Here is a 21,021-nt window from a genome sequence, read left to right on the forward strand (position 1 = left end):
CACACAACCATAGAGATCAAACACCTTTATGATTCAATTTGTCGTCAGTGGGTATTGACAACTTTTCTGTAGAATATGACCATTTTTATCAAGGAAGAGGATAAGGATATTGGTGGATGCATGCCCTCTGTTGGTAAGTAATAACCGTTGCAGCCATGCAAGCAAGCAAACGACCTGGATCCACTGAGAATGTCCTCCATTCTTCCTGCGCTCAAAAGCCTGGACCTCTTTTGAAACGACCAGAAAACTGCTAAAACAGGAGTAAAACCTGAGAGCATTTCAAAGATGGAAACACCTACGAGCCCAGAAGGTTATCAAGCCGGATTCACACATGCACTGTATGTGGGAACGCAAATGCCAGAATCTGCCCCTCTGGAGTTCACCCACCCAGGCCCCTAGTGTAAAGGAGAGCTGGAGAATTGATAACGAGCGAGAGGGCCTTGTTGATGACTGCAGTACACCTTCTAAACACTTGATGTTAAGTGTGTGTAATGTATCCCTTTGTGCAAATAATGAATTGATACAAGTACTTTCTCTCTGTCTTTGTTTTTCCTCTCTGCAGAGGACTGCAATGACATTAGAGAATGTAACACACAACGCAGCGCCACCTCGGAAAGTCTGCATCCGGACGCCCCTGGATCCTCCCACATGTCCAGTCACAACGGGGAGCTGCGGATCCTGAGTGTCCATGGACAAGTGCTGGGCCAGCTGGTGCTGGACGGCCATGACACCCTCTTCACCATGTTCGAAGTGGAGGCCCTCTGCTCTCTGACTGTCCGTGGACCACAGTGTGGCCAAGAGCCTGGACTGCGGCGAGCGGCTCGTCCACTGTGAGGAGCTGACTGGGCCTCGGGGCGGCCGCAAGGGCCGGCCCTGTGTCTTCTGTGGCAAGGTTTTTCCCAACGCTTCCAAGATGACCATCCACATGAGTATTCAGCCCTGGGTGTGTCCACAGTGCAAGGCCTTCAGCGACCCGAGACATTTTCGTCTGCAGATGATCAATGTGCACGGCAACGAGGTGCGTTGACACGGCAATGGGATGCTTTGAAACGGATGCTTTGATCCTGTATGTGCTAAAATGACTGCTTTTAGCTTTTCATCACGATTAAAGACGCTTTCTAACTTTTTGATATTCAATAAAAGATATATATATATTTCTGTTTTTACTATTTTTCATAATTAATGTCTGTTTGAATAAGTATAACCTATATTTAGGACACTTCGGACAGCAAAATATTAATTTCAGAGAATGATCATGGGAAGTTACAGGCAGCAAAGTTAACAAGTATACATTCAATGAGCGGATGGGTGTACAAAATACTTATTGGGAAACTTTCACATCGTGGGTTAATACAAAGGTAAGGGGGAGTGACCATCGTGAAGAGTTTAGTTTAGTTCAAATGCAAATTATCAGCTTTTCAATTAGAGAGGATGGGCGGTATCTCTAGGTCCAAGGAGAATGTATAGAAATTCCTTAAATTGACTAATTGATGGGGTGGGGACATTAAACTGAATCAAGCCATATACACATTTAACCAGTGACCACTTTTAGTTGCTAATCTAACTGTAGACCCATTATTGCCTATTTTCATACAATCCAAGGTAAGAACCAGAAAATAATGGTTGTAGAAAGAATACAGCAAACAGAAAGTCAAAACATAGTTGGCATTAAGCAAACAGATTGAAAAAATAGGTGAAATTAACACAATCGTGTATAATGTTGGGTTCAATTGCAGTAATCCGTTTCACAAGTGCATTTTGCAGGCAATCTAATAACAACGTTAAGGTTGGCAATATCAATCGTAACTATAAGCTACAATTGTATACAAATTATATAAACACTGTTTATATAATTAGTCAATGTCATTTCATGTCATGAGTCTATTTCACGGTGGATTTCGACATAGATGCGCCACACCCACAGTCGCCACTATTCTACTTGTCAACTCCACTTAACTTCCACTACTTCAGACTTCGTAACTTGGTCAATTTATCAAAACATTTAACAAATCAACACACAACACAGAATTTCGATATCATTATGCTTCTTTCAGAATCACAGTTTAATGGTGTGATCCAGATGTCTCGGACACCAGCCCTCCGATGTTCAAGTGGGGAGATCTCCCAGCTTTGCATGGTATGCATGTTGACATTGTGTGCTCCATTTAGACTCTGTTCAAACCCCTTCACTGGATTTAAGCCATTTTACATTCCTTTACGTCTTAGAATATGTGGCTTTATTAAAACCTATTTCCAACCTCATTTTGCATTACAGCACTAATTGCATTTTCTGCAGGTAATGCATTTTCTAGTTTGATTTGAAGTCCGACAGAGCCAGAGATGTCTGTTTTTGTTCCAAAACCACCGGACATGATTTTAAATTCCTTAAATGATCCACAAGTTTATATGGCAGTTGCATTTGGTGATATCAGTAACAGGCCCTGCTGCAATTATTATATAATGCTATCCATGCAGACAAACTATAGAAGGGAAGACATCAACATTTTGGTTTAAAATAGTCATTTTGACCTGTTTTAGTCTGCTGTCATGAGAACCTTTGAGAGTGAATGTTTCTTTGCCCCATCTCACATATTATACTCTTAGAACATTAATGTTTGATTTAGTGTTTGTTTTAATTTATATCAGGCAGTTGGTATAAATGTAATGGTTGATCATATTATCAACCATTAAAATATTAATATCAGGGAGTCAATGTTTGATGCTCTTTGTTTTTAATATTTTAAAGTCCATTTCATGCATGGTAACTAATATACTCGGTAGAAAGATTGTTTACGCTAGGATCTTCCAAGAGTAAGGGAAAGGGAACAGTGAATGAATTTATAACACGTGATTAAAATAAACGTATGATATGTGATGGCATGTGTTTCCTCATAACACTTAGAATAATCAGTAGGCCTACCGTATCTCCATAGCATCTCAACATAGCTGGAACATGACCCCATAGCAACACAACTCCATAGGTACATCCCTCCAAAGCAACAAAATGCCGTGGCAACTCCACAACAACACCCACCAACAAGTCCACAGAAACATAAAAACCACAGCAACATAAGTCAGGTTAATGTCTAGTAGGTGTTTCATCAGTTATGTGTTATCCATCTCCACTGCCCCCGCTGTCCAGGAAGGCCAAGGGGCGGACCTTCATGGCGGTGTGTCTGAGAGAGTACCACAGGCCCCTCCAGGTCCCCCACACCACGCCGTTGTCGTTCGTTCCCTTGTACTCTCCACCACGGTAGAACCTTCCGTTGAGGTTGGCTGTGTGGCATCTGAGGACCACAGATTAGAGGCACGGGATCATAGGGAGGACAGAGGACATACTGTGGGGTGAGCAGAGCTATCAGATAGCGTTAAGAGTGAAAACATCACCCACCTGTTGAACCACCAGCCACCCATGTTCTCTTTGGCACAGTTACCCTGCAGGAAGCGGTCATTGTCCTGTCAAAATGACCCAACGTTGATGTTATTGTCAACAATTTTGGTGGCTATATTGCTCTTTGTCCATTAATACCGCTGAGAACACAGAACTGCTCTGGAGGTAGGTTATCGTCTTCGTGTACCTGGTCCCTGGTGCTAAACTGCATGCCATTGACGCAGGCGGACCACTGCTCCATCACGCCCCCTGCTGTCAGAGCATCGCCAGCACGCCCGCTGTACTGCCCGTACTGCAGACGATAGCTATCCTGCAATAGAAAGTCAACAAGAAATGCATCAATTAAATTAAAGTAATTGGTCGTTTTATATAATACAAGTGGGAATTGCTTTCAGGTATTAGTCTTACAAACAAATATTTGTATTCGTTTTCAGGATTACTTCGACAGATTAGTACTTTGCACAAAGCAGGCCTACCATCAGCAAAACAATGTAATGTACCTCCTCATTAGCAATTCGGAAGTTCTGGTAGAAGGCATGATTGGTCTGGCCACTCCAGTCCGTGAGATCTATCTTTAGCAGGTTCTGCCCTTCACACGCAATAGGCCGACACAGAGACACAAGCACACACACACACACACACACACACACACACACACACACACACACACACACACACACACACACACATACACAAACACACACACATCTGTTGGTTCTTCTAAACACAAACTTACTCTAAACATAGGCAGCTCCTTCTAACGGTGTGATATTATGCCACCGGGTGTGTGTGACTGTGATTTACCATAACAAGCCGTTTGAAAATCCTCCTTTCCTTTGTTTTACTGACATCGCAAGTGAGAGTGTCCACCTATGTATGCTGGATAGATCATTCTACCAGCCTACCCAGTGGACTGTAGCAAATGTTGATTATCTATCCATCATACATCTAGGTGCCGTGGACGCCTCTACTTGATTATGCCACTAAAACAGTGACATCACAAGTCTGATTTTCAAACTGACCTTTAAAAAATCCTTTAAAATGATCTCATACTCTGGGGGTCTGGTGTAGTTGTTATTGTTTTTCAGAATCAGATTCAGGTCAAGATTTAAATTGAAGATTCCGAGCCCTCAAGATCGATCAAGTCAAAGAGGGGTGTGAATCTATTTATGTAATTCGCCTAATTGACCTTCATATGTAATAACGATTTTTATTAAATGTACCTCCCGAGAGCACGACATGAATGTGCTCGTTTCCAAGCCAGAATTCATCGTTCCATCTCTTGAAATCACCAAACCCGTCTCTGTAGTCCACCCAATCTCTGCAACATGCCCAGGAGAAACACAATGACATGTTGGAAGGGAGGGGTTTTATGGGTTTTGGGTTGTTTAGTTAGAATATCTTGCTCTCTGTATTGCTTTTTATCTCTTTTTAAATGACTTACCTCTAGGATAGGATAACAACCCAACCTATGAGTGTTAAATTGTTGTGTAGGAACCAACATGCAAAGGCTGTACCTGTCAAAGTCCACTCTGCCATGTCTTCTCCTCTGGAGCACGGTCCAGCCCCCTCCATCCTCCATGTCGCAATAGGCCAGGAACGGCTCCTGGTCAAGTTTGGGCCGGATCCGATAGAAGCCACTCGGTGGGCGGAGTCTGTCAAAAAGCTCAGAGCAGTCTGGAGACAAAGTGGACTAATGACTTCTTTGGGCTCTCATTCTTTGCCTTATGTGGAAATCAGTATTCCACAATAATACTTAATAATAATTATAATTCTGATAATAATAAATCTGATGACAATAATGCTGATAATAATAAAATATTGATACATGATTATTTTATCATTATTATTAAATGATAGTATATTTAATGAATGTTTGAGTAATTAAAAAAATATATAATATACAATATAATATTTAAAAAATATTTATTATATGTAAACAAATCCAATATCTTTCCCATTATCACCTTTGTCGTGGACAAGAACGCTGCCAGCAGGAGGCAGAAGAGGGTTCGGTGGTCCACGGTGGGGGTTTGCTTGCTCCGTGCCGTTTGAGTGTTGGTCCAGCCCGGAAAGAGCCTGTCGGAAGGGCCGGATGTACTTGTGTCTCTTCAGGTGGTCGATCTGCCACGACCCGATCAGCACCTTGTTCTCCAGCTCTCGGACGCTGACTCTGAGCGCATCCATCTGCGACCAGCATTCGCTTAGCTTAAGGAGCAGTGGGACATAGAGTATAGGTCTATATTGGTATTTGTATTAACATTTCGCTATTAACTAGTTTAATTTAATAACTGATTTAACTTATTAACAACTCCAATCTATTTAAAAACCAACTGGTATTGTTGCCTAATGTTTGGGCCAATAAGAACCAGAATAACAATATAAGATAGCCTACATACTGGGAACTGAGGCGTTGAGGTCAGAGATGGGCTGACCAGAGACAGAAGAAGCAGCAACAGCATGCTTGTCCAATCTACTTTAGATAGTCCTGTTGAATATCTGTGGGGAAAAAACATGTTCAATTTAATTCGAACATATTGCGTAATGCGTTTGAAAATATAGCATAAACGATTTTTGGACTGAAACAACGACACGTACCTTGGAGAGAGTGCAGGGCGCGTTCCTGTCCGTTCAGGGTCGGTCTTATTTATAGGTGGCTCGGTTCTGCATGGTCCGCATTATAACCTGTGCGTGTAGCTGACTTCAGATCCGTTTCGAAGTATTCTCCACTATAAATCATGCACGCTGGTGCGATCACAGGCTGTTCGAAGGGCAGGGTCGAAGAAATAAAAAAGGGCCCCACTGCAGGACATCAGCCCCTATTATCAGCACGTAAATGACATTATATATATATATATATATATATATATATATATATATATATATATATATATATTAACATTATTATCAGGCTATCCAGACCAAAACCACATTTCTATGATAAGAAAAAAAAGAGTTGACTACAAACCTTTACGTCTTATCAAAGTGCTGGGCGGCGTCCACGTTGTAGCGGAGACTACAACGTGGTAGTGTCCGCTACAATATCTCATGGGCACAGCATCTCATTTTCATATTTTTTTTGTTCTGTTGCTAGGGCACTTCATCGTGTTTCCCCACTTTGAAGGGCATCTCAGGGGGCACTTAACTCGTTATTTTTCATCGGAAAGGCACCTGTATGGAACCTCAAGTTGATCCCTTATTTGTGGCTACATGTGGCTCCTTGTCTATTTTCTCCAACGGTGGGGTATGATAAGAACACTTCCCGCATTCTCACAAGTCTAGGGACAACCTACACAGCGCTGCATCAAATTTTTCCACTGGAGGCCTAGTCGTCCATCAGTAGAGCACCCAATGGACACTTCCTCATGTAGCCTATGCCCTTTCCGTGGTTTCTTCTCACCTGTAGGGGTAGGCCTACTTGTTACAGCACTGCACGAGTGACCTCCTACAGGTTGGAAAACATGGGGGGGGGGGAGACCTTTGGGACACTGTCATGAAGGGACGGCATTGAGGGCCCTTCCTCTCGTTTTCGATCCTTGGGGATGCTTTTTCAACCAAGGGGCCAAATGGTATGTCACACAGAACCATATGGGAAGTCACCCTAGCACCCCCTAACCCTCCCAACACAAAATAATAATAATAATCTTTAACAGTGCAATATTATCATTTTAAATGTAATAATATTGTAGGCTTAAAGGTTCAGCAAAAGGCAAATAAATAAAAAATCAATAAGCAGCCAGCAACTATTGGAATAAGTCTGTTCAGTTTGGGACAGGCCAGTCTGATTATTAAAACCAGATGTGGACGGGAAAAGAAAGGTGCGCAAAGAGGGAAGCTACGAAACTAGTGTCGTCCAGTGTTTGTCCAAAGACGATCTAACCCCAGTCTGCCGGCACCAAATCGCACGTCAAAGCGCTACAAACACATTCGGGAAAGCGATAAAATAGGAAGGGCTTAGCAACAATTTTCGGTTCAGGAAGTTCGAAACCGCTACGTTTGCAAAACGGCAAGGGAGTAGAGAGGATAGATGGAAAAAAAAAACTATCCGGTTAACCCTTGAACTGCGCTCCTCTTGTCCTTTTCTGCACAATAAGTCACAAGACCTACCTCCTTTAATATCACGGACGACGTGGAGGTGTCAGGCTGGACGGTTGTTCTAGGAGTTCGTCTCCGGTTATAATGTTTTGTTGTAGATCCTCTCAACTGCATTAAAGGTAGGCCTACAAACGGACAGAGAAAGTTTGACAAGATAAGGTTGGTGACGTTTTGTTTATTTTCACAGTTAAACTTTGAGGATTTCATTCATTCACTTAAATCGATTTCATTTTGATCATGATGTATGCTTGACGTGCCCGCGTCAAACTAATGCTAATTGTTTTGTTATTGCAACACGGGTGAAGATATAATCTTCTTGTATTTGCACTCACACCGGTGCTCCGATCTTTTATGAATTGTCATGAATGAAGCAGTCTTTCAGCTGACATCCCACACAGCCTTGAGTAGACCATGACCTCCGTGCACTTCTGCCCTGGGCTGCAACCTTCCGATGCCAATGGGTAAGAAGATCAGCTGCGACTCAACCAGCAAACCACCAGCCTTAATAGATGGACTGTTGCCTTATTCTTTTAGTTGCACAACTGCTACAGATGTACCGACAGGGACCTCTTATTACCACTGCATGTTAACAAACAATATTACAGTATTTTTTGTTCTATTAACTGTCTGTGTGTTTGTGTCTGTCTGTAAACAACAGGTCAGTTGACAAGATGGAGAACGCTAAAGTGGAAATTGAGGATGGAAAGGACTTCCAAAAGGAAGAAGATACTCTGTGCAAGTGAGTTGTTGGCTACCAAGCCAGCCTGGTTTTTGTATCTATTCAGTATTTAGTCATGTAGCAGATGACTTGCGGTGATTTCAGTTACACCTCCGGGCATGATCATGCTTAATGACGCCTATTGGTAGGCTGTAGACAATAAAGTTCAGACCCAGAATCATTAGGTTCTATGTACTACCCTCTCACCTCTGCTTAACATTTACTCCTCTTCCGTCTCCGCAGCAAGATCAGGACGATGATAGCGCCATTCGTTATGTCCTTCGGGTTTCGGTAAGCACGAGACGAGACTCAAAACGGGATCATGGCAATTTTTAATATTAAAAATTATGATGATAAAGCTCAGAACATGATGCAAGCAATGACGGTAAAAAAAACGAATCAAACAAGTAGAAAAAGCCCAGAAACAATCAGACGAAATGAATGGCATGCATTTAATGTGTGTGTGTGTGTGTGTGTGTGTGTGTGTGTGTGTGTGTGTGTGTGTGTGTGTGTGTGTGTGTGTGTGTGGCTCGGGCATATGTGTGTGTGTCTGATGTGCGCATCTGCGTGTGTGTGTGCTCGTGCGCATTTGTGTGTGTGTGTGTGTGCTTCTGCGCATGTATCCGTGTGTCCGTAGTATATTTGGCGCGGTTCTCATCGTGTTTGACATAGTGCTGGTGAGCGTGGACTTCAGCCTTCAGAAGAAAGAGAGCCCGGCCAAAGATGTGCTGCAAAGCCTGTCCCTCGTCATCTCCATCTTCTTCCTGGTGGACGTCCTCCTCCGTGTCTACGTGGAAGGGTACGGGAGGGAGGTGGAGGGATATGATGCAGGAGATAACCCTGTGCATGCAGTTGCAGTTGTTTGTTTGCATGTTATTTCCATGATAGATGGTCGGGCGCATTGTACGTGAGTGAAAACGGGACCTTCTGTTATAGCTGTGCGTGCAAAGCAGCTATGTCTGTGCAATTGTGTGAGTGCGGATGTGGCTGTGTGGGTGTGGGTTCTTTCCACACGTATGTGCCAATACAGTGTGTCTGAAGGGCAGAAATGTGTATGATCCAGAGAATGAGTCAAATGCACAGTGAGCTCATTCTGCTGTGTCATTAAAAGGAAGACGTGAACAGGAAGTCGAACAGGAAGTGTAGTGGGGATACACTGGACTCGCTATCTCTCTCTCTTTCTCTCTCTGTCTGTATGTCTCTCTGTCTAGAAACTCTGGTGAGATCATCATGACCCAGCAGTGGTGTCATGAGAATGCAGTGGTCCCCATGTTGGGTATCCTGTGTTTCAGCTGCATGTCAAACATACTCCCTGTTGTGTTTCATCAGGTTCAAGGTGTATTTCAGCTCCAAACTGAACATCATTGACGCCTTTATTGTGGTGATCACCCTGGGGGTGTCCATAATCTACACCATTTTAGACATTATTGGCGACCGCACCGATCACAGGTACACTTGTTTGTTCTGATTCTGCCAGCCTCTGCTGCCTCCGTTCCCTCCGTTCCATCCGTTCCCTAGTCCTGATGTAGATGTTGTTTGTTTGAGTGTGTTGGTTACCACAACCGGGATGTTCTCGTAGAGGAGGGGTTGGATGAGGATAGTTCAAACTTTTAAATGGTTGATAGTTTAGGGAGGTTTACTGGGGAAGACTTTTAGTTTGAGCACCTGCAGGTGGATGACAAGTCTAAAGATGACAAGCTCAATTTAGTGAGGTGAGTTTCTTTATTTTGAAGAACACAGATGAAATGGCTTTGATCAATCCTAATGATTTATCAAAGTAATCCTAACTGCAGTGCAAACCATGTTTACACTTCCGTAGGATTGAGGCGTGCCTGTGTGTTTGTCTGACCACCTTTTTGTTTGCCCAGGGGGCCCAAAGGGCTGTCATTCCTGCGCATTCTGAGGATCATCATCCTGATCAGGGTGTTCCGGCTGGTGTCCCAGAGGAAGGAGCTGGAGAAGGTCACCCGGAGGATGGTGAGGTTGTCTCCATGATAACACACTATGGAGACCCAGAAAGAGAGTGTGTGTGTGTGTGTGTGTGTGTGTGTGTGTGTGTGTGTGTGTGTGTGTGTGTGTGTGTGTGTGTGTGTGTGTGTTGCTAAATCTCTGTTTTGATCAGGTCTCGGAGAACAAGCGACGCTATCGTAAGGATGGGTTTGACCTTGACCTGACCTATGTCACGGGTAGGTGCGGCAGCGTTCCCGCAAATAAATAACAGGACTGGATACAGGACTGGGATTTGTTTTGTGTTGCTCAGAAAAGGAACCGAGGTTCCTCTCTCTCTCTCCATCCACAGATCGTGTGATTGCCATGTCTTTCCCTTCCTCTGGGAAACAATCCTTCTATAGGAACCCCATACAGGTAAGGACACACACACACACACACACACACACACACACACAGACACACAGACACACAGACACACAGACACACAGACGTGCGCACGCACGCACACACACACACTATCTCTGTAATTGTGTAAGTTTGTCAAACATTAATGGGCCCCTAGCTTACCACAAGGTAAATGTTGATTAGCCATTACAAAATCACAAGTGAGCTTCCACCCAGATGAATGATGGATAGATCAGCCTTTCAGTTGGCACAGTCCAACAGGTAGACCGGCACTTAATGTATTTGTCGTAGATCTAGATGGCCACTCCCACTGTCACTGTCGCTACTGGGTTGATTTTGAAATGGCTTGTTATTGCTCATCAACCTCCCACTTGGTGGTATACCAAGGCCCTTTTTTTTTTTTATAAGTATGACCAAAGATCGGGAAGCAAGGAAGGCAGACATAAATGCACCTTTCTCTCTTCATATCAGGAGGTGGCGAAGTTCCTGGACACCAAACATGAAGACCACTACAGAGTGTACAACCTCTGCAGTGAGTTTCCATCCGGCTGCACCTGGTTCATGTCTGTTGTCATGTGTGTCTCTATGGCTGCAGCCATTCGATGGTCCCGCTCTGTCCCCAGGTGAGAAGGGCTACGACCCGCAGTTCTTCCACTACCGGGTCGAGAGAGTGTTCATCGACGACCACAATGTTCCCTCTCTGGAGTAAGTCTGTGGGTGTGGGTGTCCTTTCTGTTTAACGCAGGTTACCAAAGCTCATATGCAAACACATTTGTGTTTGAGGATACTCAATAACTTTCATTTTAGCAGAGTGAATTGAGATATATGTCATTAAGGAGAAGGTAGCGGCGATGCATCTAGCTCCATGATGCCAACAGACGGAGGCCCAAGTCATTCGGAAATCGAATCCAGTACCTTCTTGGGCTGGGTTAGACTGCTAGACCACCGCTCAAAGATGTTGCTCTTAATTTTGCCCGTCCACCGCTTGGCTTCATGGTGCTCCGATGGCTTGTCCTTCACGTCTCAGAGACATGCTGAAGTACACCGCAGACGTGAGGGAGTGGATGGCTGCTGACTCCAGGAACATCATCGCTATTCACTGCAAAGGAGGGAAAGGTAACCTCAGAGAAACCTTGTAAACCAAGTCGATTGTGTGCAAAACCACCGTGTCGATGTGGACGCGGCGCTAGAAGTCGTTGGCTTTCGACTGGTCTGGAGCTGTAAGATGAGTCACAATGCCGCTTCTGGAATTCTAACAGGGCGCACGGGAACTCTGGTGTGCACGTGGCTGATTGACAGTGACCAGTTTGAGAGTGCACAGGTAGGTCACTTTTTTTCTTTTTTTATACTAAGGCCCAACCCCATTTCTACCCCTTCCCCCTTCCCCTTCCCCCTTCAAAACAAGGGGGAGGGGTAAGGGGAAGGGGTAAGGGGTAGAAATGGGATTGGGCCTAAATCTTCAACAGTTCCACCATGGCACAACATACCATAAAGTCTGGTCATAAAAGCCAGGTCAACGAGTCAACCCTGACTGCCACTGGTTCTTCCCTCGCTGCCCCAGGAGAGCCTGGACTACTTTGGGGAACGGAGGACGGACAGGAGCCAGAGTTCCAAGTTCCAAGGCGTAGAGACTCCCTCGCAGGTGAGGTCAGGAGCCGTCCAATGTGAACAGCGCCTCCCAAGGGCACCATGGCGTTCAATGAGGGTCTCATTAATGAATGGCCGCGCATAAATGTGCAAAGTCGAATGGATTTGGGCCATGGTTATTAGGTTAGGGGTGGTGAGTTATGGAGATCGATCGGGGTATGATAAGGGGGTTAGAGTTAATGGATAAGGGCTGGTGGTTAAGGTTACATGGTTAAGTTTAGGGTCAGTGGGCTTAGGTGGGTGCTGGTTAATGGGCTAAGTTTGCAAGGTTAGTGGGCTTGGGTTTAGGGGATGAAGGTTGGTAGGTTATGCTGAGGGGATAGGTTTCGGGTGTTAGTCGGTCTTGGTCAAGTTTTCTTCTCACACATGTGTATTACTTCTCATGTGAAACATCAGAGCCGGTATGTAGGCTATTACGAGGTGATGAAGAACAAGTTCGACAGACAGCTTCCTCCTCCTCAGAGACTCAAGATGAAGAGCATCCGCATTCACTCCATAGCAGGTACAGAGTCACATTTTTAATTTTCCCATTTTATTTTCCCACAACACTTTTTGTCGTCCAAATCCATTTGAAGATAATGGAATGGGCTGGTGCACAGGAAGGTGAAGTGTTGGGCCCTGTCTCTACTTAGGTGTGGGACGAGGTGATGGCAGTGACCTTAGGGTGAAGGTCATTCTAAAGAAGGAGCTGGTGTTTAAGTGCGTGTGTGCCAAACAGGAAGGCTGCACTGTAAGTATCAAGTGGTTTATACTTAGTATCGTATAGTATGTCACTTTTTTGGGTTTTAACAGACGCTGCATGTGTCCCCCCAGGTGTTTCCTGACGTAGGCAGCAACAGTGTGGTCATAAGTCTGCAGGAGGGCCCTTTGGTGGAAGGCGATGTTAAAGTCATGTTTGAATCTAGTGCTGTGAGTGTTATCTTACGCTGGTGAACTGCACCTGGGGCCGTGTTCCCATTGCCTTATTTAATGAACGATAGATTGTATGATATTTAAGGAATAAGTATAGGGGGAATTCATTCTTATTTTGGGCCAGGACTCAAGCGGCGTGACGTATGGGTTGCATAAACAAGCCAACACGACATGTCACCCAATGACATTTAATTGCATAAAGAAGCTGCATGTGCTTTCAATCCATTGGATGAATGCATTGAAGGCCACTATGCATCATACCATATAGTCTGTATATCAGCATCAGTTCTACACTCCTTTTACAGGTCTAGTGCACCAAGTTCTGCACTATATAAGGGATAAGATTTATGCACTCAATCTTTCAACCTCACTATAAAATACTTAAGCCCTACAGCGTGCAATACTGGACCAATTCAAACCCTGCAGGGGTCTTTGTGGACTCATCTAATCATCCTGAGTGTACGTCTAACGAGTGTGCGCTATCCATCCCTAGGGTCTGCCTAAAGGATATGAAGACTGCCCCTTCTACTTCTGGTTCAACACCTCCTTTGTAGAAAATAACAAGTTTGTATCTTCCACATCTCTATTTGCATGTTTTTCAATCAATTGTTCTGTTCTAAGGGAAAATAATAAAGCGTGCTTATTTTACAAGTATAAATTACCTAAATGTTGAATGTCAACTTCACCGTTAATCGTCATACACCATAAGAAGCTAACCCCTCGGCTGTAGGAAGCAGAAACTGAACTAAACGAAAATACAAGTGAAAGAGGCATGACTTTCTTCCAACACCTGTCGTCCCAGGTTGTACCTTTCCAGGGAGGAGTTGGACAACCCTCACAAGGCCAAGACCTGGGCCCTCTACAAGGAAGACTTTGGCATCACACTGCTCTTCTCAGAGTCTGAATAACAAGGTGTTCTCTCCAACACAAGAACTGTCTCTCTAGTTTGGATCCAGAGTCGTCTACCCCCATGAAGTATGGATGTGCACTGTTATGCTTGTAATCAAAGCAAAATTAAAGTATACTAGAATTTTTTTGTAATTAAATCCAAATATATTGTATGCTAAAACAAGTAGTCATTGAGAAACTTGATATGAAAAAGACCACTTTGAAGCATTGTACATTTACTTGTCCAAAGACTAAAGTAAAATGTAATAGCCTCAGTGACCACTTGACTGATTTGTGTGCATTGGTCTTGTGAATCTTCAATAACCTGAGTGAAAAAGTATAAGACAAAATGTGATATTGCTTTATTTATTTATTATTGCAATAAAAATAACTGCTTTTATACAGTAAGCATCATGTTCGACATTCATTTTTTATCATAATTCCACGGCACTTCTGGCTCAACATTTTTAAACAATATAATTGTATATAATTTTTAATGATGCAAGTTCATAGAATCAACCCATACATTAAATACTAGATTAAAGTGCAGGAAAGGGGAAAACGAAACATTGGCGTGAAAGGTGAAAGACCATCTTATGTATTTGGCTAACCATTTACAAACTGGGTTGTAGAAAGGAAGGCCAATTTGCAGTAAAACAGACCCAAACCCGGTCCCACAAAGCAGCGGCAGGGGCTTCAAGACCCCGGCCGGCCTCCATACAGCAGTCAAAGTCGCTATCCAAGTTCAAGGCCTGGAAGACGAGTCCCATAAAACAGAACCAGTCTATACGAGGTGCCGTACAGCAAGCAGAACATTTTATTCTGCTTCCTAGCATCATGCAAGACATGTGTAATACATATATATTTTTATCTTAGGAGAAAGCAATGATTTTTTGAAGTGTGATTCAATCCACAGGTTCTTTGTTGTGCTTTCTTTGAACTAAAAAGACATTCATCGTGGAAGAGGTCTACTCTACCTTTAACCACCCTGCAGGCCTGTTAAGCCGAACGGTTTAACCCGGCTGTGAATGAGGAAGTTGAATTAAGTTTCCAAATCTGCTGGTGATCAAACTAAATAATAATTTTAACCCCTTCAAGCCGCAGTTGCTAGAATGAAAAACAATCCAAACTTCCCCTACCTCACCAAGAGTTAAGCATTTTATGATTTTGCAGAGAACACAGCCATACATAAATGATTTGCATTGACAAGAAAACAATCCATGGCTTCAAGCAGAGCTACCCTGATGCTCGAAAGTCCACACACACACACCTTAACGTTTGAAAACCTTATTCTAGAAAATACATTTCCAGACCAGTCCAACCAGTGTCCACCTTGTTACTGAGCCCAGTGTCAACAGAGGGTCTTCCTCGCTGCCAGTGCCATGTCGCCCCCGAAGCCGTTGAGCAGGTCGCACTGCTGCAGCTCGTCATACTTACCGCTGCGCAGGAAACACAGCAGGGACGTCTTGCAGGTGTCCTTGCACGGGGCCGACACGTGGCCCTTGTGCATCAGGTACCAGAACCTCTGGAAGACCCGGTCGTCGTCCACGAAACCGCGGAGCAGCCCCTCCCAGTCGGAGGGGAACAGGGTGGCCAGCCCGTAGGCCTCCGTGGCCCGGTACAGCCGGCTCCACTTGGGGCTGGGGTCGGGGATGGAGACGGCGCCGCCGTAGCCGGATCGCTTGTGGTTCACCTCGGTGAGGTTGAGGATGTAGGTCTCGTGGTCCACGACTAGCCGAGAGCTGCCCTTGTAGTTCCCGTCCACAAAGTAGACCCTGTAGCCTGGAGGATGGATTGAGTTATCAATAACAAAACTACACCCTTTCATTTATAATTTGTCCTTTAAAAAAGGCGCCTTCTGCTCCATTTGAATGCAGACATTCAGGAGCAGGTCAGGTTGAGCATCTCCACCAAAGATAGTCTGTGGACACTGGGAATTTAACACCAGACATTTTGTCTGAGAGTCCAACACATTCACCACTAAAGTGCTCCCTCTACTTGAATATAATATAAACTATTTTTATAAAAATATATAAAAACGAATTGTGATACTAAAACAATAACTTTACACCAGGCCTTTTAAAATCGAAAATGTTTAGGGTAAAAAAAAAAAACTTTAAAAATGTTACTTTCATTTCAACAGGGCTGATATTGCCAGAAAAGAGGAAAGAATAGTGCAAATGGATAGTACAGATGATGAAATATTTCCGATCTTTCATAACTCGGGAATTGGTATAGGCTTGTTATTGTCTCAACGCACGGGGCTTGCACTTCAGTGCTCTGAATGCACAAGCCCAAGCAGGCCATTAGTTAACAACCAGGGCCGAGAAGGAATTTCTCGCATAGCTCCTTTAAAGAAGGAACTAGATGATAAGCTCCTCACCTGGGTTGAGGTTGATGTAGGTGGTGGCACTAGGTGCGATGAAGGCGACGCCCACCGGCCGAGTCATCGTTTCTTCATCATAGAACATCTGGAACTCATCCACATGGGTATGCCCGAAAAACTGTCCCGTGATGGTGCTTTCATATCTGAAGATGGGAGCAGGAGAAAAAAAAAAAAAAAAAGTACTCAAATTATATATAGCTTCTATAAAACATTGAGAGAATCTGAAATTAAAGTGCTAGAATACATCAACTCGAGGGAGTCTAGGTCACTGAACTCTGTAGCTTGATTCTTTTCACTTCCTCGTACAGAACAGAGAGTAGACGGCCACCAAAGAACACATGATTATGTTGTGATGTTAGCAATACCCTTTATGACTGCAGTTAATCCCATAAGATCCTCATTTTAGTGAATGATACAGAACATTAGGGTCTTTAATGTTTCCCCAAATCGTTCAGCCCAAATAAGAAGCTACATGCAAACTTCAAGCGAAGCTACCTGTTGAGGATGTGGTAATAGTTCCAACTCCAGCTGCTGAGACAAAGTCCGGGCGGGATGTGACCAATGATGTGAACCTGGACAGTGAATTTTTTTTTTTTTTAAAAACCAAGACCTCCAAATACTGAGGGAAGGGCGGATACAGTCATTGACAACATTAGCTGAAAATGCCAATTGTGCCCCAACAGGTCACATAAAAAGGGCCTAATACAATTTGTGGAATAATGATATGCAAGTGGAAGTGCAGCAACTGCAAGAATACTTGGTGGGTCTCTTTATATATAGTTGGCTGTGTGGAAGTCAATGTTTCCATTACTCTTACGAATGTGTGAACACAACACCTTCCTCTGTCAAAAGCAGTTAATGTGGGTTTTTTTAAAAACACAAAGACATCAGTTTGACAGCTGTGACTCTTCTTCAATTAAACTACGAAAGACTTTCTTTGACAGACATCCGTGCTACATTTCAATCAATGACACGCAAGTACTAGCATCATCTCCCATCAAATCACAAATTATTAATACACAACCTCCTCCCGATACACCCCTCAGTCCCAAGCCAAAATCCCTCAACAGTTCAAATGGAGGCTGCAAACCTCCTTCTCCCTCCTTATAAACTTTGTGCTGTTGGTCCTCACCCCGCCCCCCCTCACCTTCTCACCCAGGTCCTCGCTGGCCTGCAGAATGTGGACCAGCCACTGCAGCTGGTTTGCGGGGTCGCTGGAGTTCACCATCAGCCAGAAGTTCTCCCGAGCACAGAAGTTCATGTTGAGGGACACCAAGCGCAGCCCTGGCTGAACCAGAACCGAGTAGAAGCCTGCGTATCTGGGAAGACAAGCCTTTTAGACGAGCAAGTGTTTGTTTTTGTAAAGTATTGGTCCAACTACTAACGGCCTAAAGTAGCTTGAGGCCCAAGATACATAACTTCTTTATGCTCATAAAAACTAGTAAGTCGCCGAGCATGAAGGGAGTCCGTTAAATGACAATAAGAAGAACAAAAGTCGACCCAAAAAATATATATAAGTTACCGCCTTTGCGGAGAAGAAACATGGAGATATTTACTTTGGAGTGTATTGGAGTAAGAGTGTAAAGTCAATGCACAAGTAGCTCAGAAGTTGACCTCTGGAATGAACCCTGGTTCTCTTTCATGCATTTCACAAAAACACTGTTCAAAATCCATAACAAGCCCAGATCACCTGAGAGTCTTCAGGGCCTGTTCTGGTAACCACGGCGCCCACTCCTCTGCCATGGCATTGTACAGCCAGGCCAAGGATCGGTTTCCGTGGACGAAGGGCGGGGGGAAGCTGTTGACGGGGGTGCTCTCGTGGTTGCCAATGGCAGGGTACACCGTTACATTCGGGCCAAGGTTCCTGCCCATACCATGGTCATAAAAACACAAGCGTCACCAACTGTTTTTCTTAAGCTATAGGAAACGACTTACTTCCGTGTGTTCGTAATTTGCAGTCAATAATTTACTTGAGTTATGACGACTTTAGGGTGAAAGTCACAACAAACTAGCCAATCACATGTTGACCTGACCCAACAACACTATATACACACACACACACGTTCCATTGGTTACGTTAGCCTGCGACACTAGCATGCAACATTAGCATTCTACACAAGCATACTACTCAGGCATGCGACACTAGCATGCAACATTAGCCCGTGACGCACTTGTGGATGAGCCTGGAGATGATGCTCAGCTCGGACAGCTGCTGCTTCCTGGTCTGGGACCAGACGTTGTGAGCTGGTATGTCTCCGGTCCAGTACACCCAGTCCCAGGGCCCGGTTCTGGCCACGTCTTCCAGCAGGTTCTTTACGGTGCGTAGCGGCAGGTCGCATTTGCTGTAGGTGCCCCAGTAGCCCGCCTCCCGGTGGTGCCACACAGGGGCGTTGGATTCGTTGCGACAGCAGAGGGGTTCCTTACAGTCCGCACTGCTCCCAGCTGAGTACTCCTAGCACGGGAACCCAGGAGAAACACGAGGCCAATGGAGACGAGTTTAAGATATCCACTCATTTGTAATGGCCAAGTTGGGATGTCAAAGTTCTACATTGTCAATCTTCCTCAGCCATAAAAGCACCACGGAAATCATAAAGAGGACAATTCAAGCAAGGAAAACCTCTGTCACCAAATGTTCACCATCTCTCCGTTTACATAACTTGTTTATAGTGAAAATATATGAATACATGAAAAATGTATATTATTCTTGCAAGATGTTGAAAGGTACTTTTACCTGAGTAATTTCAAGCTCTAACATTGGAGATCTATTCACTCCGTTTCCTGAGCAATGGGGAACTAGATGGCAGAGGTTGAGTAACTTTACCGCAGTAGTCTACAATTTAACTTTTCACCAAAAAAAAAATGTGTTGACCAGAGCTGGGGGAGTCAATATTATCATTTTGTATCCTTCTGTGGTTGGATCCCAAGTCATAAAATCGTGATTAACTTATCTTGACTAGTGTTTGTACAATGAAAATCAAGATATGCCCTTAAAAGCTTACAATTGGAAGCGTCAGAGAAAATAGCCAGCTTTTCTAATGGACTGCAGTTGGACTGTTTGAAAGGACATACTGAATTCAAAACCATATTGTGATATTAAATTGCCCATCAAAGATATCGCCCTCCTAACGGCCACCAATGTACCTGGTCCCAGTGGATGTCTGTGAGGAAGAGCACCCTGCTCTGGGGTGAGCCCGGTGGGGGAGGAGAGGGCGGCGTGACGGGCGGCTTGGTGACTTTGGGTAAGGTGACGTTCCAGGGGGCATACAGGTCAAACTTCCCACAGGAGGGGCCCACCAGCAGAGCACACGCCTCCGACGGCCACAGTAGGGAGTACTGCAGGGCCCGGATGAAATCGTTCCTGAACAGCTCCGTAATCTGGCGACAGACCTCCGCATCGGCAAGATGGAGCCGGATGCACGCCTCACCTACGGCGCGGGCAACGCGCTCCTCGTTCTCATCCGTCTGTGTGGGACAGACGGACCAACAACACAATGAAGGAACAGTCAATGGCCACACGGCTATATAGCTGTACATTCAGAAGTATCGTATTGAAGACCCATAGACAACACTTACCAGTAGTGCAATATCTAGGATGGTAAAGAAGGCTTTACAGGCGGGGCAGGTTAGGTTTTTCCAGTTAAATCCGAGACCGGAGAGGCTAAACATCTCTATAGGTAATGGATTTGGTTTCTCGGCATTTTCCACCGGGTGAGTGGTCACGAAGACCGACAACAATACGACTGCAGCACATGATATGAAGGCCAACTTTGACAGCTCTGCGGATATCCTCATTTTTCTGCAAGCAATCGTCCAAAGAGTATTTCGCCTGTTGAAGACCTGCATAAATAGCGGCAGAAAAAGTAAAACTCGAGAAATGGAACAACAACGACAACAACCAAACACACAAGTGACTTTCACAACCGGTATGCAATTCAAACTATGAGGCTAAAGTACGGATAAACCAAAGCAGAGGTGCTTTTTCAATGCCTCTGTACCTCACACAGCGTGGGCTGCTCCTCTCCTGGAGAGCAGATGTGGGGTAGGGTGGTGGGGGAGCTGTTTGCGAAGACGTGTTATCTTGCCCCAGGTGCGACTCTTGGTGCCCTCTCAGCGGCGAGTTTTATACACTCCCTGTATACCAGCCTTGGCGTCAGCTGACTAATCACGTGATAACGCACGCCTGTCCTTCCTGCCTCAAGACACAATTAACATAATTCGGCAGAAAGATGCTTGCTTCTTGTTCTATGCTTCATCGGTTTTAAAGAGCCATTGGTCCATATGAGTCTATTACTTCCCCAAATGCACCATGTATTATTTCGTCGGAGAACATCATAGTCGACTTTATTATTCAATAGGAAAACCAGGGCTTTACATGTAGCCTACTTCTCGAATATCCATCCTTAAACTAACTTCACCGTGGTTTCAAACCGGAAATTATGTGCCAATAAAAATCCACTGACAAAGACAGTAAATTCGATTTCAGTACTACAACAGGTAAATTACCACACAAATATGAGTCAAAACAGTGCATTGTCATAAATATACAAATTTTAATACTTGTGTGTATTGTGGCATTCTGACACTTGGGCAGGCTTGAAAATACATTTTGACAGTACATTTGATTTCATT

At 44.4% G+C, this 21,021-nt stretch overlaps 3 protein-coding genes across 5 annotated transcripts; 1 reads left to right on the top strand and 2 right to left on the bottom strand.

The window, feature by feature from the left end:
* Nucleotides 1–2,715: 2,715 nt before the first annotated feature.
* On the bottom strand, nt 2,716–6,150 carry fgl1b (fibrinogen like 1B). Of its 2 annotated transcripts, none has more exons than XM_060056935.1 (9): nt 5,990–6,150; nt 5,791–5,879; nt 5,359–5,599; nt 4,909–5,068; nt 4,615–4,712; nt 3,892–3,980; nt 3,579–3,701; nt 3,392–3,456; nt 2,716–3,287 (listed from the first exon to the last, which is right to left on the bottom strand). In XM_060056935.1, exons 2-9 carry the CDS (start codon nt 5,851–5,853, stop codon nt 3,113–3,115), a joined length of 1,014 nt encoding a protein of 337 aa, XP_059912918.1. In that variant the 5' UTR covers nt 5,854–5,879; nt 5,990–6,150; the 3' UTR covers nt 2,716–3,112. The 2 variants fall into 2 exon arrangements, with proteins under 2 accessions (XP_059912918.1, XP_059912917.1); XM_060056934.1 differs by having other exon boundaries at nt 5,791–5,890.
* Nucleotides 6,151–7,212: 1,062 nt separating this feature from the next.
* On the top strand, nt 7,213–14,414 carry tpte (transmembrane phosphatase with tensin homology). 2 transcript variants are annotated; one of them, XM_060056900.1, is made up of 19 exons: nt 7,213–7,645; nt 7,858–7,947; nt 8,145–8,225; nt 8,448–8,495; nt 8,842–9,003; nt 9,534–9,653; nt 10,073–10,181; nt 10,327–10,390; nt 10,504–10,568; nt 11,031–11,091; nt 11,183–11,264; nt 11,587–11,675; nt 11,819–11,880; nt 12,121–12,201; nt 12,603–12,708; nt 12,839–12,936; nt 13,020–13,115; nt 13,612–13,682; nt 13,921–14,414. In XM_060056900.1, the coding sequence occupies exons 2-19, from the start codon at nt 7,898–7,900 to the stop codon at nt 14,024–14,026; spliced, it is 1,551 nt and encodes a 516-aa protein (XP_059912883.1). In that variant the 5' UTR covers nt 7,213–7,645; nt 7,858–7,897; the 3' UTR covers nt 14,027–14,414. The 2 variants fall into 2 exon arrangements, with proteins under 2 accessions (XP_059912883.1, XP_059912884.1); XM_060056901.1 differs by having other exon boundaries at nt 7,230–7,645; nt 7,861–7,947.
* On the bottom strand, nt 14,359–20,549 carry smpd1 (sphingomyelin phosphodiesterase 1). Its single transcript, XM_060056899.1, has 9 exons — nt 20,388–20,549; nt 19,966–20,229; nt 19,534–19,854; nt 18,564–18,844; nt 18,083–18,256; nt 17,540–17,711; nt 16,888–16,964; nt 16,390–16,535; nt 14,359–15,788 (listed from the first exon to the last, which is right to left on the bottom strand). Exons 2-9 carry the CDS (start codon nt 20,182–20,184, stop codon nt 15,358–15,360), a joined length of 1,821 nt encoding a protein of 606 aa, XP_059912882.1. The 5' UTR covers nt 20,185–20,229; nt 20,388–20,549; the 3' UTR covers nt 14,359–15,357.
* Nucleotides 20,550–21,021: the final 472 nt, after the last annotated feature.

The sequence above is a fragment of the Gadus macrocephalus genome, chromosome 7, assembly GCF_031168955.1.
Source record: "Gadus macrocephalus chromosome 7, ASM3116895v1".
Classification (NCBI taxonomy): Eukaryota; Metazoa; Chordata; class Actinopteri; order Gadiformes; family Gadidae; genus Gadus; species Gadus macrocephalus.